Source organism: Symphalangus syndactylus, chromosome 1 (assembly GCF_028878055.3).
Source record: "Symphalangus syndactylus isolate Jambi chromosome 1, NHGRI_mSymSyn1-v2.1_pri, whole genome shotgun sequence".
In the NCBI taxonomy this organism is placed as follows: domain Eukaryota; kingdom Metazoa; phylum Chordata; class Mammalia; order Primates; family Hylobatidae; genus Symphalangus; species Symphalangus syndactylus.
Genome location: NC_072423.2, coordinates 93,787,913 through 93,805,655, shown reverse-complemented (window position 1 = coordinate 93,805,655; position 17,743 = coordinate 93,787,913). Strand labels below are relative to the sequence as shown.

The window sequence follows — 17,743 nt, the reverse complement described above, 5'->3', positions numbered from 1 at the left end:
TTCCAGCCCGCTGAGCAATCAGGATTTGGCTTTGGGGCCTCGGAGACAGGTACCCTGGCTTTGGGTTCCTCTCCTTTGTCCCTTCCACCCAATAAACCGGCTCCATCGGCTTGTCCTCTATTTCCCTGGAGACTGTGCTCCCTATTTTCTAGCTCAGGGGCCAGCAAATGTTTTCTGCAAAGGGCCAGGTTGTAAATGTTTTGGGATTTGCAGGCGGCAAAGACTCAACTCTCCAACTGTTCAACTGCCAGTGTAGCGCGAAAGCAGCCATCACAATAGTAAATGAATTAGCCTGGTTGTGTTCCAACAAATTTTATTTATAGACTCTTAAATTTCATATAATTTTCACTTGTCACATATAAATTTCACCTGTCATTGTCACAGAATATTATTTTGATTTTTTTAATCATTAAAAAGATGTAAAAACCACTCTCACAGGCCTTACATTAAAAAGGAGATGGGCCAGATTTGGCTGCAGGTGGGAGTTTGCAGACCCCAGTTCTAGACGGGTAAACTAATGGTTTAATGACCACAGCTGCTGCTCACACATCAAGACAGACAGACATGGGCCGGGCGTAGTGACTCATTCCTGTAATCTCAGCACTTTGGGAGGCTGAGGCGGGTGGATCACTTGAGGTCAGGAGTTCGAGACCAGCCTGGCCAACATGGTGTAACCCGGTCCCTACTAAAAATACAAAATATTAGCTGGGCGTGGTGGCGTGTGCCTGCAATCCCAGCTACTGGGGAGGCTGAGACAGGAGAATTGCTTGAACCTGGGAGGCGGAGGTTGCAGTGAGCCACGATCGCACCACTGCACTCCAGCCTGGGCGACACAGCGAGACTCCAACTCAAAAAAAAAAACAAAAAGACAGGCAGGGTCAGAAGCATGAGTCCTTGATTCCAAGGTGGCAGGCGTAATCAGGGAGCTGAGAATTCATTATTTTTCTTATTCTTGGTCCAGTTACCTACAGAAATGGCCCCTGTAATTACAAGACCAGAAGGTAGGGCCAAGCCCTGGGGAGAGGAGAAGGGGCTGGCAGTGCAGGAGCGAGAGTCCCAGGGAAGGGCACACTCCCTGTTAGGGTGGGAGTTGAGACAGGTGCAGGCGCAGGATCTCCTCTGCCCGCTTCAGGTACTCAGCTGCCTTCTTCTTCACACCTTCCTGGCGGGCAGGCAACGGGTCACCTGTGGAGAGAGAATGCTCAGCTGAGGCACTTGGGCACCACTGGTCTGGTCAGAACCCCTGGTCTGGTGCTTTACAATTCACAGAGCATCACCATGTGCTTTTCCCTCCTCTCTGGGGCCCAGCATCCATTCTCCCCATTCTACAAATAAGAAAACTGAGGCCATGCCGGGCGTGGTGGCTCACACCTGTAATCCCAGTGCTTTGGGAGGCTGAGGCAGGTGGATCACGAGGTCAGGGGTTCGAGACTAGCCTGACCCAACATGGTGAAACCCCGTCTCTACTAAAAATACAAAAATTAGCTGGGCATGGTGGCATGTGCCTGTAATCCCAGCTACTCAGGAGGCTGAGGCAGGAGAATTGCTCGAACCTGGGAGGCGGAGGTTGCAGTGAGCCGAGATCGCGCCACTGCACTCCAGCCTGGGCGACAGAGCGAGACTCCGTCTGAAAAAAATAAATAAATAAATAAATAAATAAATAAATAAAAATTCAAAAATTAGCCAGGCATGGTGGTGGGCACCTGTAATCCCAGCTACTCGGGAGGCTGAGACAGGAGAATCACTTGAACCCGGGGGACGGAGGTCGCAGTGCGCCGAGATTGTGCACTCCAGCCTGCGACAAGAGCAAGACTGTGAAGACTGTGTCTCAAAAAAAAAAAAAAAAAAAAAAAAAAAAAAAAAGAAAGAAAAAAGAAAACTGAGGCCACAAGAGGAAAAAAAAAAAAAAAAAACAGAAACAAAAATCTGCCCAGGTTACACAGCTGGTCAGTGAGGAGTAAAAGGGCTCCTGATCTGTGAATTGCTTGTTTTTTTGCTCCCTTCATCACTGCTCCACCTGGGACCCAAGCCTGACCCTCCACCCTCAGTCCCTACTCACTGGGAACTCCCTGAAGCAAGACGTGCACACCGTCTCGGTAGCCCTGGAGCGCGGCAGCGTAAGCGCCTGCCTTCTCATCCCGCAGGGCCTGGGTGATGAGTTCTGTGGCCTGGCTTAGGTAGGCAGGGGTGGGCCCTCCTTCCCCGTCCTCTTCCTCCTCCTGCCCTCCTGGCTCCCAGGGTTCCTGGTCCAGCCTTGCCGACTCCACCCCCATCGTTGCCAGCTCAGCCACATGGGTGGGGCTGGGGGCTGTGCCTTCTGCAATTAGAAAGGGAGGACTCAGACCAGACTGGCCCTTCCTTTCCCAGGCCGTCTGCCCAACCCCAAGACCTCTTTTGTCCCTCAGGGTATCAGCTTGTCCCCAGTAGAGGAGACCAATGCCAGAGCAATCCAGAAGTCATCTGTGGATCAAAAACTAGCCATGATCTATTTGATCGATAGGGTTCATGTGCTTCTGTAAAAACAGCCTTACCTTCCTAATTATTTCTTTAGGTTACATACTCTAGTTTGTAAGCTCTGGGTCACTGGTCCTATTTCCCTCTTGACTCCAGTTGACCTAGAAATCCAAAAATCCCCTCCAGAAAGTTTCCCTGAAGGATGCTAGGCCAACACCACCAGGCTGAGGGTAGAAATGCTCCAAGACTTGGAATAATCTTAGAATAGGAGACTTAGACAATCTTAGGGGTTTTCTGAAGCCTTGCAGTTTCAGCTGAGGCCCCCAAATGTAAAGACAGTGAGTGACAGGTGTCCTCACATTTCCCAGGGAAAGGCTCATTATATCCCCCTGGACTGGCTAAAAGGGGGTCGGACATCCTCCCTGCAGCTTGCACATGAGGTGGCTGGAAATCTGGTGCACCTTTGGTGAAAAGGCCTCTGAGGGGAAGGTGCGGGGGCAGGGAGCATCATGATATCCTACCATCCTGGAGAGGGAAAAGGTGGGCACCTCTCTAACCCCATCCCTGTGAGGAGTTCCATGAGAGCCCTGAGAAGTCCGGGCCTCCTGCAGGAGGGAGAAGGCACCTCCTGGCTGGGCCTACAGCCTTCCATGTATTGCTCAGGGAGCAGAGAGCAGAAAAGTGCCTGGGACACCTGCACACTCGAGTTCAGGAGTTTGCTGTGAAGAAGGGAGACACAGGTGCCCGCTCCTTGCTTCGAGAATTCTGGTGGTGAGAGGCTTGTTGGAGGTCCCCACCACGGCAGGGCAGGGAAATAAGGCAGTGTCCAAGCACACTGCAGTTCCAGGCTTTGGGGACTTTTCCCATGGGCTGAGTGAAGGTCTCACTGGAGCTGTCTGTGAAGGGTCTTAAAAAGATCCTGGCTGGACACAGTTGCTCATGCCTATAATCTAGCACTTTGGAAGGCCAAGGTGGGAGGGCTACTTGAGTCCAGGAGCTTGAGACCAGCCTGGGCAACATAGTGAGATCTCATCTCTACAAAAAATCAAAAACTTAGCTGAGTATGATGGTGCATGCCTGTGGTCCTGTCCCAGCTATTCGGGAGGCTGAGGCGGAAGGATCGGTTGAGCCTAGGAGGTGGAGGCTGCAGTGAGCCATGATCGCACCACTGCCCTCTAGCCTGGTGACAGAGCCAGACTCTGTCTCAAAAAAAAAAAAAAAAAAAAGGAAAGGAAAAAAAAGAGAAAATAGAAAAGCTCCTGCCCAGGCAGCTAGCTGCCCAGCAGGGACTCAGTTGGCACAAGGACAGAGCACTTGGATGCCTGCCACCCAGAGGCCAGGCATAACAGCCCTGTGACACCAACACTGCCTTTCCTTCCCATTCCTTCTTCCCACTCCCCAACCCTGGAGAGGCAGGAGCAGGAATGGGAGGAAGCAGAACAAGAAAAGTGAAAGAGGCAGGGCACTTTGGCTCACGCCTGTAATCTCAGCACTCTGGGAGGCCGAGGTGGGTGGATCACTTGAAGGTCAGGAGTTTGAGACCAGCCTGACCAAAATGATGAGACCCTGTCTCTACTCAAACTACAAAAATTAGCCAGGCGTGGTGGCGCGCGCCTGTAGTCCCAGCTACTCAGGAGGCTGAGGCAGAAGAATCGCTTGAATCCGGGAGGCGGAGGTGGGAGTGAGCCGAGATCGTGCCACTGTACTCCAGCCTGGGCAATCCAGAGCAAGACTCGATTTCAAAAAAAAAAAAAAAAAAAGGGCCGAGCATGGTGGCTCACATCCGTAATCCCAGCACTTTCAGAGGCTGAGGCGGGCACATCACCTGAGGTCGGGAGTTTGAGACCAGCCTGACCAACATGGAGAAATCCCACCTCAACTAAAAATACAAAATTAGCCAGGCACCGTGGTGCGCAACTGTAGTCCCAGCTACTCGGGAGGCTGAGGTAGGAGAATCACTTGAACCTGGGAGGTTGCAGTGAGCAGAGATTGTGCCACTGTACTCCAGACTGGGCGACAGAGTGAGACTCCGTCTCAAAAAAAGAAAAAGAATAACAGACATGGGCTCTCGCTATATTGCCCAGGCTGGTCTTGAATTCCTGGGCTCAAGCGATCTTCCTGCCTCAGCCTTCCCAAGTGTTGAGATTACAGGTGTGAGCTAATGTGCCAGGCCTTGGCGAATTTTCGAATGAAAAACTCCAGTGTCTCAGAGCTTGGGACTGTCGAGGCCCAGGATCTCACAGCAAGAAGGTGCCCAGAACCCTGACCTCCATCGGGGGGGCCCTTCTACCTCCAGCATCCCCAAATGCCAGTGGCTCCAGGCCCCCAGAGGGATTTGCCTTTGCAGCTGCTCTTTGAGCTGAGAACTCACTCCCATTGACCATCAGGCCTCTTGCCTTCAGGATCTGCAGCCAGACCCTGGCCAGTCAGGAAATCCCACCACGAGCTTGCAGGGAAGGAACTAAAATGTCCCAGAGCAGTGTGACCCAGCTCTTTCCAAAGCCTTCTCAGTGAGATGGCCCCAACGTGGGAAGTGCCTCCTCTCCTTCCTCGTGGCTACTTGTTGCACAGGTGCATCCAGCACACCACACCACGTGCCCTGGCACGGGGCTTCTAATTCTCATTGAAGCTGCTATTGGCCCACAGGGCAGCACTGCTGAGGGGACATCCCCGATCTGTGCAGGCACTGAGCAGGCTAGTGGGGCTCTGCCCTCCTCCCTGTCCCAAGGATGTCCTGCCCTGGCTCCTTCCCTGCTGTCCCAGCTCATTACCTTCCTTGGAGAAGGGGTCGAAGAGGGCAAGCTCAGCCTCAGTGAGGGAGCCTCGGGCAGGGGAACCGGACGCCTCCTCGGTGCTCTCACAGTGAAAGAGGAGATCCAGGGCCTCCTGGGCAGGGCTGGATGGTGGGGGGTCCACTGAGGAAGAGATCATTGGGGTCATGAATACCTGCGTTTATTTCTCAGCTTTCAAAATGGAATTACTCTCTCCTTAAACCCTTGCAGCAACCATGGGCATAGACAAGCCTGTTATTAGGGTTTGTGCCCATTTTACAGATTAAGAAACTGTAGCACAGAGAAGGAAAAGGACCTGCCCAAAGTTCCTCAGCCAGTAAGTGATAGACCTGGGACACACACACATTTCTCAGTAAGATCACTGAGGAGGGAGCGTGGCCCCCCTCCCCACTCTGCACCCTCCAGCCCTGGTTCCCTCCTCCCACCCCGATGTACCTGGCACCTCCAATTCCTCGAGGCCCCTCCTTTCTGCAGGGAGCAGTTGGGGTAGCCGGGGGTCATCAGGGGGCGGGGTGGGGATCAGAGGGGGTGGCAGGATGTGCAGGTCCCTGGACACCTCCAAGGGTCGGGTCACCTCCCCACCCTGCAGGACAGAAAGATCAGACATGGGGAGTCATGGGGTGCAATCTGGTGGGTGGGTAAGTGGCCCAAGTTCTGGGAAGGTGGAAGGTGCACATACCCGGAAGAACTCTTTGAGCTGGGGGCTGTTGTTGAGCGCAGGTATGTGCACAGTGAAGCGAAGCAGGTCCTCTGCCCCCTTTCGCCGCTCCTCGATCACTGAGGCTTCAAACCGGCCTACAGCCCCCAGAACAAGGAATAGGGGAGAGTGGCGGTGACTCACAGGGGCTTCTGCCCCAAGGCCACTTTTCCTGGTCCTGCCTGAGATGCTCTGAGCAACTCACTGCCCTCCTACCCATTCTCCCAGCAATCTTCCCTGGCTCCTCCTGGGGTGAGGTAGGGGCTTCCAGGAGGGATCAATTTCCCTATTCATTCATTTGCCAGATGTTTACTGAGCACCTACTATATGCTAGACTCGGAAGGTGAACAGGGGAGGAACCAGTCTCTGCTCTTGTGAATATCATATCCTACACAGGGGGAGCTAGGCAGTTAACAAGAAACAGAAGTATTTCTGATGGCTTTGATCTAATGAGGAGAAAAGTAAGGCTCAGAGAGGGAAAGTGACTTGCCCAGGGTCACAAAGCAAGGAGCCCCCCTCTTTATTTTTTGAGACAAGGCCTGGCTCTGTTACCCAGGCTGGTGTGCAGTGGCATGATCTCAGCTCTCTGCAACCTCTGCCTCCTGGGATCAAGCTGCCCTCCCACCTCAGCCTCCTAAGTAGCTGGGACTATAGGTGTACACCATCATGCCTGGCTAATTTTTGTATTTTTTGTAGAGATGGGGTTTTATCATGTTGCCCAGGCTGGTCTTGAACTCCTGAGCTCAAGTGATTACCTTGCCTTGGCTTCCCAAAGTGCTAAGATTACAGGTGCGAGCCACAGTTTCACTGCTCTGTCCTAGGTATTTTGCAGAGCAGGCCAGCTCTGGTCCAGTTACTGTGCGGCCAGTCTGTGGTACTTCCCCACTGGCCTGGCATAACCTGACAGCAGCAATCCTTTACCTTGCTTCAAAAGAACATCTCGGCCAGGCGCGGTGTCTTACACCTATAATCCCAGCATTTTGGGAGGCCGAGGCAGGTGGATCACTTGAGGTTAGGAGTTCGAGACCAGCCTGGCCAACATGGTGAAACCCTATCTCTACTAAAAATAAAAAAAATTAGGTGTGGTGGCGCACACTACTTGGGAGGCTACTTGGCTATTTGGGAGGCTGAGGCAGGAGAATCACTCAAACCTGGGAGGCAGAGTTTGCAGTGAGCTGATATCATGCCACTGGACTCCAGCCTGGGAGACAGAGTGAGACTCAGTCTCAAAAAACAAAAACAAAAACCAACAACAAAAAAGAACATCTCACATGAGTATGCAGACCCAAGCAACTGGTCAGCACTGTCTAATACAGATACGAGCTACATATGCAATTTTAAATTTTCTAGCAGCTACATTAAATAAAAGGAAAAAAGAAACAATTTTTTTTTTTTTTTTTTTTTTTTTTTTTTTTTTTTTTTTTTTTGAGACAAGGTCTCACTCTGTCGCCCGGGCTGGAGTGCAATGGCACAATCTTGGCTCACTGCAACCTCTGCCTCCCAGGTTCAAGCGATTCTCCTGCCTCAGCCTCCTGAGTAGCTGAGATTACAAGCACCTGCCACTACACTCGGCTAATTATTTCTATTTTTAGTAGAGATGGGGTTTCACCACGTTGGCCAGGCTGGTCTCAAACTCCTGGTCCTGTGATTCACTTGCCTCGGCCTCCCAAAGTGCTGGGATTACAGGTGTGAGCCACCACACCTAGCCACAAGTTAATTTTAGTATTTTATTTAACCCAATATATCCCAAATATTCTCATTGCAACATGTAATCAATATACTAAGTATTGAGATGGGCCGGGTGCAGTGTCTCACGCCTGTAATCCCAGAACTTTGGGAGGCCGAGGCGGGCAGGTCAGCTGAGGTCAGGAGTTCAAGACCAGCCTGGCCAATGTGATGAAACTGTCTCTACTAAAAATACAAAAATTAGCCAGGCGTGGTGGTGCACACCTGTAATCCCAGCTACTGGGGAGACTGATGCAGGAGAATCCCTTGAACCTGGAAGGTGGAGGGTGCAGTGAGCCAAGATAACGCCACTGTACTCCAGCCTGGGTGACAAAGTGAGGCTGTCAACAACAACAAAAAAGAAAAAGGAAAATGAAATGGAGCTAATAAAGACAGATTTTTTTTTTTTTTTTTTTTTTTTTTTTTGAGATGGAGTTTTGCCTCAGCCTCCCAAAGTGCTAGGATTACAGGCGTGAGCCACCACACCCGGCCCAACAGGAATGTTAAAAGGTGCAATACGCAGTAAGGGTTAGGCTGCTCTGAGCCTCAGTTTTGCCATCTGTCAAATGAGGTCATCTCTAAGGGCCTTTCCAAACATGTCTCTGCCCAGGGTTTCAGGCCCTCTCTATCCAGCCCCCACTGGCGGAGGTCCCCTTTTGCCCAATGCTCCCTCCATCTTTGGCCTGAGTGCCCCAATCTAACACTCACCAAACACCTGGGCCCGGGGGAAAGCAGGGAACTCCTCAAGGCGGCGGAAGAGGTTGCGGTGGGTGTAGGCCAGGTCTCCATGCAGCTTGCGGAAGTCGCTGTACCGCTTCCAGACCACCACCTACGAGGGACATGAGACTTGCCCAGAACCAGCAATGGTGGGAGGCAGCCGCCCCCATGCCCAGCCTGCCCCCAGGGGGTGTGAGGATCAGGATGCAGCTGCAGCAGCCCCTCGCCCGGGGACAGGGAGGAAGGAGGGCCGATGTCCAAGCAGAGTTACCAGCTGCCCCTTGACAGTTTCCAGATCTGGAACTGCAGAACAGTCCCTCTTCCTCCCAGGAGCCTCACCTCTTTGACATCTTCTGGGTCCTTCTTTGAGATGAACTGAGAGAGAAAGGCAAGAGCTGGTTGAGACCAGAGACCGCCATCTGACACCCTCTCACCCTGTAATGCCCCAGGTGCCTCCTAGTCCCCTTCACGGGGCAGTGGCCTTTGGCCATTGGCCTCTGGCGGCAAGGCACCCTGGCTTTAAGCCTTCGCGTGTAACTTTAGCAACTTTTCCTACTATGTATCTCAGTTTCTCCATCTATCAAATAGGAGGACCCCTAAACGCCCATTTGGACTGCTCCAACTTCAGCCCAACTTTTTTTGAGATGAAGTCTCGCTCTGTTGCCCAGGCTGGAGTGCAGTGGCGCACTCTCAGCTCACTACCACCTCTGCCTTCGGGGTTCAAGCGATTCTCCTACCTCAGCCTCCCAAGAAGCTGGGACTATAGACATGCACCACCACGGCTGCTAATGTTTGTATTTTTAGTAGAGATGGGGTTTCACCATGTTGGTCGAGCTGGTCTGGAACTCGTGACCTCAAGTGATCCGCCTGCCTCAGCCTCCCAAAGTGCTGGGATTACAGGCGTGAGCACCCGGCCATCAGCCCAATTTTTATCCCGGTTCCTTGAACAGGCCAAGTCCCTCCATCTCCTTCTGAAACCAAAGAACCCCAAGTCTCCAAAGAAGGGAGGTTCTGCCTCAGGAACCTCCTTCCCTGAGGGAGAAGGTCCTGCGCTTCAGCGCCCTGGACACAGAAGAAACCATCACTGGAGCTGAAGTCCCTGGAAGGGCAGACTTGGGTCTGAGGTGAAAACAAGATTCAGTTTTCATCATGTTATGTTCATAATAATTTTAAAATAATGTCCTATGGTTTGGGGTACTTGACAGTTTAATAACATCTCCTATGCCAGGCACGGTGGCTCACACCTGTAATGCCAGCACTTTAGGGGGCCCAGGTGGGCAGATCACTTGACTCCGGGAGTTTGAGGCCAGCCTGGGCAACATAGTTGCCAGTATCTGGAATAAATACAAAAAATTAGCTGGGTGTGGTGGCATGGCACACCTGTAGTCCAGCTACTTAGAAGGCTGAGGTGGGAGGATCACTTGAGTATGGGAAGCAGAGGTTGCAGTGAACTGAGATTGCACCACTGCACTCCAGCCTGGAGAGAGACCCTGTCTCTCATACACTAAATAAATAAATAAAAGCATCTATTTCTTATCTTAGATCCCACCGAGGCAGACATAATTAACATGCCCACTTAAGAGATGAGGAGATGGAGGCTCTGAGAGGTGTGGCCATAGAAGATCACACACTAAGTAAGAAAGATGGCTGGGACTAAAACCCTGGACTTGGCTTTTGACAAGAGACTTGCGTAAAATATTCTGGTAAAAGAAACTATTTAAAAACCATTGAGTGGCCAGGTGTGGTGGCTCACGCCTGTAATCCCAGAACTTTGGGAGGCCAAGGTGGGCGAATCACTTGACGTCAGGAGTTCAAGACCAGCCTGGCCAACATGATGAAATCCTGTCTCTACTAAAAACACAAAAATTAGCCAGGCATGGTGGCAGGCACCTGTAGTCCCAGCTACTCGGGAGGCTGAGGCAGGAGAATCATTTGAACCTGGGAGGCAGAGGTTGCAGTGAGCTGAGATCACGCCACTGCACTCTAGCCTGGCAACACAGTGAGACTCCATCTCAAAAAAAAAAAAAAAAAATTATAGGCCAGGTATGGTGGGTCATGGTGGCCTGTAATCCTAACACTTTGGAAGGCCAAAATGGGAGGATTGCTTGAGGCTAGGAGTTTGAGAGCAGCCTGGGCAACATGGCAAAACTCTGTCTCTACAAAAAAAAAAAAAATTTTTTTTTTTTTTTTTTTTGAGATGGAGTCTCACTCTGTCACCAGGCTGGAGTGCATTGGCGCGATCTCGGCTCACTGCAACCTCTGCCTCCCGGGTTCAGGCAATTCTCCTGCCTCAGCCTCGCGAGCAGCTGGGACTACAAGCGACCACCACCATGCCCAGCTAATTTTTGTACTTTTAATAGAGACGGGGTTTCACCATGTTGACCAGAATGGTCTCGATCTCTTGACCTCGTGATCTGCCTGCCTCGGCCTCCCAAAGTGCTAGGATTACAGGCGTGAGCCACTGCGCCTGGCCTCTACAAAAAATTTAAAAATTAAGCTAGGCATGGTGGCACATGCCTGTAGTCCCAGTTACTCAGGAGGCTGAGGCAGGAGGATGGATTGAATCCAGGAACTTGAGGCTGCAGTAAGACATGAATCATGCCACTGCACACCAGCCTAGGTGACAGAGCAAGACCCTGTTGCAAATAAAATAAAATAAAATAAAATAAAAATATAGGCCGGGCACGGTGGCTCACAGCTGTAATTCCAGCACTTGGGGAGGCCGAGGTGGGAGGATAACTTGAGGTCAGGAGTTCGAGACCAGCCTGGCCAACACAGTGAAAGCCTGTCTCTACTAAAAACACAAAAAGTAGCGGGGTGTGGTGGCACACGCCTATAATCCCAGCTACTCAGGAAGCTGAAGCAGAACTGCATGAACACAGGAGGTGGAGGCTGCAGTGAGCCGAGATCGCGCCACTGTACTCCAGCCTGGGCGACAGAGCAAGACTCCATCTCAAAAAATATATACATATATATATTTATATATTATGTGCTTTATACTTTATACATATTTATTATAAATAATACATTATATTATATAATATGCATAAAAACATGTCAAAGTAATGCATGTTGCTTGGTTTAAAAAGCCAACGGGAGGCCGGGCGTGGTGGCTCACACCTGTAATCCCAGCACTTTGGGAGGCTGAGGCCAGTGGATCACTTGAGGTCAGGAGTTCCAGACCAGCCTGGCTAACAAGGTGAAACCTCATCTCTGCCAAAAAATACGCATATTAGCTGGGCATGGTGACGCGTGCCTGTAGTCCCAGCTACCTGGGAGGTTGAGGTGGGAGAATCTGAACCCGGGGGATGGAAGTTTGCAGTGAGCTGAGATCGAGTCACTTCACTCCAGCCTGGGCGACAGTGAGACTGTGTCTCAAAAACAAAACAACGACACAAAAAAACCACTGGGAAGACTTATTTGTATTTATTTATTTATTTATTTATATTTTTGAGATGGAGTCTCGCTCTGTCTCCCAGGCTGGAGTGCAGTGGCACAATCTCGGCTCACTGCAAGCTCCGCCTCCCGGGTTCTCTCCATTCTTCTGCCTCAGCCTCCTCAGTAGCTGGGACTACAGGCGCACGCTGCCATGCCCGGCTAATTTTTTGTATTTTTAGTAGAGATGGGGTTTCACCATGTTAGCCAGGATGGTCTCGATCTCCTGACCTCGTGATCTGCTCGCCTCCGCCTCCCAAAGTGCTGGGATTACAGGTGTGAGCCACCACGCCCGGCCGCCACTGGGAAGACTTATAATAAAAGGTTACAGTTCCTTGCCACATCCTTCCCACCCCAACCCCACCTCCAGTCTATCTTCCCAGGGACAATCTATTTATTTGCTTTTTTTTCTCTTTTTTTAAAGTTGTGTGTGTGTGTGTGTGTGTGTGTATTTTAATATTGAGCCGGGGTCTCACTATGTTGCCCAGGCTCGTCTTGAACTCCTGAGCTCAAACAATCTGCTGCCTCAGCCTCCCAAAGTGCTGGGATTTACAGGCATGAGCCACTGAGCCCGGCCTTATTTGCATTATTTTTAGGCATGGAAAAGACATAAACGATTTGGGGAAAGCATATTTTAAATAGCTAAGATTCTGCACTTAGATCACTTTGGAAGTGTCCTTATGTGCCTGCTTTGCTTTTATAGTTAACTAATGCACGAGCTTAATAGTCGCCTAGTTGAAAATTCTAAAAGTACAAAAAATTTACAGTAAAAATCTTCCCCCAACTCCTGTCCCCAGTGACACAGTTCCTCTCCCTGGGGACCTTCCTTGTTACCAGTTCTTGTATGTCATTCTACAGGTGTCCTGTTTTACTGTTTTATTTTTAATTATTTTCATGGTTTCCTCCATGTCTCTCTATAAATTGTGCTTATGATGTTGTTATCGCTTCATATATCAACTCTAGCCTATCTTCCTGCTGTGACCTTGATATGGCGACTTACTCCTTAAGTCCTTCTGAACTGCATAGATTTTTTTCGACCATTGACCAGTATTACTTTTTGAAAAATTAAAAATGGTTAAATTCGTTAAAGGGAGTTTATGTAACATCAAACAAACCAATAAACAAAACTTACTCTACGAGAATGGAGTACTAATATTTGGATTAAACCAGAGTTTTCATGTTAATTTAGAGAAATTCACAGCCTGATGCCCAGACACTACACGCCGGGCGTGGGCATACACGCCTTGCCTGTCCGGGAACGGCCGTCAACGCCCTTTTAAAAAAGACAGCGCCCACCCCCCAGGGCCCCGCCCCCTGGTAGTTAAAGATATAACGAAGCCTCGTACTGCAACCCTCCCCTTAAAGGGGAAACCCATTTCTCTCGTCTAAAAATGGAGCAGTGGCTGCACCGCCTTTCCTTAAGGTAAAACTCGGCGCCCCACTAGTTAAAAGGGTAAAGTACGCACTGGGACCCCACCTCACCTGCGCGGTTACTTTGTACTCGGTGTAGCCCTTGGGGTGCGTCCTGGGGTCCGACACTGTGTAGTGCCGCAGGAAGTCATCCTTCGCCTGGCGGGACATGAAACCGAGCCTGAGCGGAGCGCAGCGCCGGCTTCCACCTCCTCGCCGTCCCCACCCCTCCGGTCCGGCCTCCGCCCGCCGCCTCGCCCGGGCCTGCGCTCTTCTTCCTCTGGCCTAGGGATTTTCTCGCAAGTGACAGCGCTGTTCCGATCCCGGGTGCGCGGCCAAGGGAGCGTCTGAAAAGTTCCTTCTCTGTGGTGAAGCGTAAACCCAGGTCATTCGAAAGATAGGTTGGGGAGGCTGAGATCACTCGTCTCATTTCTGCTGGGTGATCAAGCCCACCCTATCCAAGCGTAAACCCTTGTCACAGACCTCCAAACGACTTCTCCCCTGCTTCCCAAATCCCTCCTTTCATTCATCCACCCAACTCTTATTGTGTCCAGTATGTGCAGGACAACGTCAAATTATTTCCCTGTCTCCCTCCACAGGATTCCCTAATTCATGTTTTCTGGAACGTAGAGGAAGCAAAGAACGCTGGAGAAGCAGGATGGTGTCATGGGCTCTGAGTCACGACTCTTACTAGCTGTAGGAGTTTCCCTTAACTACTCAGCCTCAGTTTCTCATTTGTAGAATGGAGACGTTTATAATAGAATCTGTGTAGGGCAGTGGAGCTTTTTTGCAATGGGTTTGCTGCCAGAACACAGGTGTCGTGAAAACCACCGTTAAATCAAAGCCAAAATGGGGGTTTGGCGCGGTGGTTCAGCCTGTAATCTCAGCATTTTGGGCAGTGGAGGCAGGCGGATCACTTGAGGTCAGGAGTTCAAGACCAGCCTGGCCAACATGGTGAAACCCCGTTTCTACTAAAAATACAGAAATTAGCTGGGCGTGGTGGCGCATGCCTGTAATTCCAGCTACTCCAGAGGCTGAGCTGGCTGATGGCTTCAGCCCAGGAGGTTGAGGCTGCAGTGAGCTGCAATCACACCACTGCACTCCAGCCTGGGCAACAGAGTGAGACTCCATATCAAAAGAAAGGGAGCAGGGGAAGGAAAAGACTCAGCTCAACATCGTCATCTGATTTGGGCAAGTCCAGCACTACTGGCCATCTGATCTACAAGTGTGGTGGGATCCACAAAAGAACCATCGACAATTTTGAGGAAGCTGCTGAGATGGGAAAGGGCGCCTTCAAGCATACCTGGGTCTTGGGTAAGCTGAAAGTTGAACATGAGAGTGGTATCACCACTGATACCTCCCTGCTGGCAATTGAGACCAGCAAGTACTATGTGACCATCATCAATGGCCTAGGACGCAGAGACTTTATAAAAAACCTGATTACAGGCACATATCAGGCTAATTGTGCTGTCCTGATTGTTGCTGCTGGTGTTGGTGAATTTGAAGCTGGTAATTCCAAGAATGGGCAGACGCGTGAGCACACCCTTCTGGCTTACACGCTGGGTGTGAAATTAATTGTTGGTGTTAACAAAATGGATCCCAGTGAGCCACCCTAAAGAGGAGAGATGGGGGCCGGGCGTGGTGGCTCACGCCTGTAATCCCAGCAGTTTGGGAGGCAGAGGTGGGTGGATTACGAAGTCAGGAGTTCAAGACCAGCCTGACCAAGATGGTGAAACCCCATCTCTACTAAAAATACAAAAATTAGCTGGGCATGGTGGTGGGCACCTGTAATCCCAGCTACTTGGGAGGCTGAGGCAGAGAATTGCTTGAAACCGGGAGGCAGAGGTTGCAGTGAGCTGAGATCGTGCCACTGCACTCCAGCCTGGGCGACAGAGGACAGAGTGAGACTCCGTCTCAAAAAAAAAAAAAAAAAAGAGGAGAGATGGGGGAAATCATTAACGAAATCAGCGCTTACATTAAGAAATTGGAGGCCGGGCCCCGTCCGGGAAGAAGTGAGGAGCGCCTCTGCCCGGCCGCCCCGTCCGGGAAGAAGTGAGGAGCGCCTCTGCCCGGCCGCCCCGTCCGGGAAGAAGTGAGGAGCGCCTCTGCCCGGCCGCCCCGTCCGGGAAGAAGTGAGGAGCGCCTCTGCCCGGCCGCCCCGTCCGGGAAGAAGTGAGGAGCGCCTCTGCCCGGCCACCCATCGTCTGGGAGGTGAGGAGCGCCTCTGCCCGGCCACCCATCGTCTGGGAGGTGAGGAGCGCCTCTGCCCGGCCACCCATCGTCTGGGAAGTGAGGAGCGCCTCTGCCCGGCTGCCCCATCTGGGAAGTGAGGAGCGCCTCTGCCCGGCCACCTATCGTCTGGGAAGAAGTGAGGAGCGTCTCTGCCTGGCCGCTCCGTCTGGGAAGTGAGGAGCTCCTCTGCCTGGCCGCTCCGTCTGGGAGGTCTACCACGGAGGCCAGAAGCAATGTGGGGGCTGGACGTGGTGGCTCACGCCTGTGGTCCCGGCACTCTGGGGGGCGAGGCGGGTTGATCACTTCGGGCTAGGAGTTCGAGACCAGTCTGGCCAACTTGGCGAAACATGAAGAATACAACAGACAAACCAACCAACCAACTCAGTGACAACAAAACAGGTCTACCCTGGAGTCATACTCTAATTTTTTCTATTTTCTTCCCTTTCTGATCCTTTATCCCACTTTCTTTTTCTTCCTCCTCCTTGTCCCTCTTCTTTGTCAAATAGAGGATTGAGTTATTATCACTGATCCATATAAAGTCCCTCTCTCATTTATTTTAACTCCCACCCCCCATTTCTATTCCCCAACTTCCCATGTGCAACCTTCCTAATATGTTTGATACGCATCTTTTTGTTTGTTTGTATTTTTTAGAAAATGTTTATTGTTTTTGTATGCAAAAATTAATAAAAAAAAAAAAAAAAAAAAAGAAATTGGAGGCCGGGCATAGTGGCTCACGCCTGTAATCCCAACACTTTGGGAGGCCGAGGCGGGTGGATCACAAGGTCAGGAGATTGAGACCATCCTGGCAAACACGGTGAAACCCCGTCTCTACTAAAAATACAAAAAATTAGCCGGGCGTGGTGGTGGGCGCCTGTAGTCCCAGCTACTTGGGAGGCTGAGGCAGGAGAATGGCGTGAACCCAGGAGGCAGAGCTTGCAGTGAGCCGAGATCGTGCCACTGCACTCCAGCCTGGACGACAGAGCGAGACTCCGTCTCAAAAAAAAAAAAAAAAAAGAAAGAAATTGGCTACAAGCCTGACATAGTAGTATTTGTGCCAATATCTGGTTGGAGTGGTGACAACATGGGGGGAGCCAAGAGCTCACATGCCTTGGCTCAAGGGATGGAAAGTCACCTGTAAAGATGGCGATGCTGTGGAACCATGCTGCTCAGAAGCTCTAGATTGCATCCTACCACCAACTCAAAAGCTCTTGGTTCTGCCCCTCCAGACGTCCACAAAATTGGTGGTATTGGTACTGTCAGTGTGGGCCAGGTGGAGACTGGTGTTCCCAAACCCAGCATGGATTTCGAGACCTTTGCTCCAGTCAGTGTTAGAATTGAAGCAAAAATCTGTTGAAATGCAGCATGAAGTTGGTAGGCTTAAATACAATACATAGTATTTAGTGCAGAGGAAGCATTGTGAATAGCCACTCTTGTTTCTGGAATTCAGGTGTACAGGTGCGGTGCCTTGGTCTTCAGAAAGAAGCAAAGCATGGCATGGGGCTCATGCCTGTAATCTCAGCACTTTGGGAGGCCAAGGTGGGAGGATCACTTGAGGCCAGGAGTTCGAGACCAGCCTGGGCAACAGGCCGCCCCTAATTTCATGAGAAATTTAAAAATTAGTTGGGGGCCGGGTGCAGTGGCTCATGCCTGTAATCCCAGCCCTTTGGGAGGCCAAGTCGGGCGGATTACTTGATGTCAGGAGTTCAAGACCAGCCTGGCCAACATGGTGAAACCCCATCTCTACTAAAAATACAAAAATTAGCCAGGTGTGGTGACGGGCACCTATAATCCCAGCTACTCGGGAAAATGGGGCAGGAGAGTCGTTTGAACCCGGGAGGCAGAGATTGCACTTAACCTCCTGGAGGAAATGTCATCCAGGAGCCAGTCGATGCCAGGCAGTGGGTTCTCCCCAGCAATGGGGTTGCAGCCCTTGATGTACAAGTGATGGCTGCGGACAGTCCAGCTCCAGGGCCTGGGAGAACAAAGGTGCTGGTGGTGGCCAGTGACCACAGACCCTGCCTCCCCTCAGCCCCTTCCCTCCCTGCTCAAGGGTCAGCCCATCCAGGAAGGCTCCCCTTGCCCCTGGGAGAGCTTATCTGTTCCCCGGGGCACCTGAGCTCTCTGTACAGTGCCACGCCAGTGCCACCCATTAGTGTCCCATATAAAAGAGGATCCTGCTAGGCAGCACTGCTTAGGGCTGTCTCTAACTGCATTGCTGAATGAAATAGGTAGTACTTAGAACAGTGTAGGGAAGAGAAAGAGGGATCAGATTGTTACTGTG

The 17,743-nt window shown here is 51.2% G+C and overlaps 1 protein-coding gene and 1 pseudogene across 2 annotated transcripts; one reads left to right on the top strand and one right to left on the bottom strand.

Annotated features, from left to right (window-relative positions):
* Nucleotides 1-296: 296 nt before the first annotated feature.
* Nucleotides 297-13,531, bottom strand: SNX15 (sorting nexin 15). Of its 2 annotated transcripts, XM_055248368.2 has the most exons (8): nucleotides 13,303-13,531; nucleotides 8,725-8,760; nucleotides 8,377-8,497; nucleotides 5,926-6,041; nucleotides 5,682-5,829; nucleotides 5,226-5,369; nucleotides 2,060-2,317; nucleotides 297-1,185 (listed from the first exon to the last, which is right to left on the bottom strand). In XM_055248368.2, the coding sequence occupies exons 1-8, from the start codon at nucleotides 13,399-13,401 to the stop codon at nucleotides 1,079-1,081; spliced, it is 1,029 nt and encodes a 342-aa protein (XP_055104343.1). In that variant the 5' UTR covers nucleotides 13,402-13,531; the 3' UTR covers nucleotides 297-1,078. The 2 variants fall into 2 exon arrangements, with proteins under 2 accessions (XP_055104343.1, XP_055104423.1); XM_055248448.2 differs by lacking the exon at nucleotides 2,060-2,317 and having other exon boundaries at nucleotides 13,303-13,506.
* Nucleotides 13,400-16,861, top strand: LOC134736603 (putative elongation factor 1-alpha-like 3; annotated as a pseudogene).
* Nucleotides 16,862-17,743: the final 882 nt, after the last annotated feature.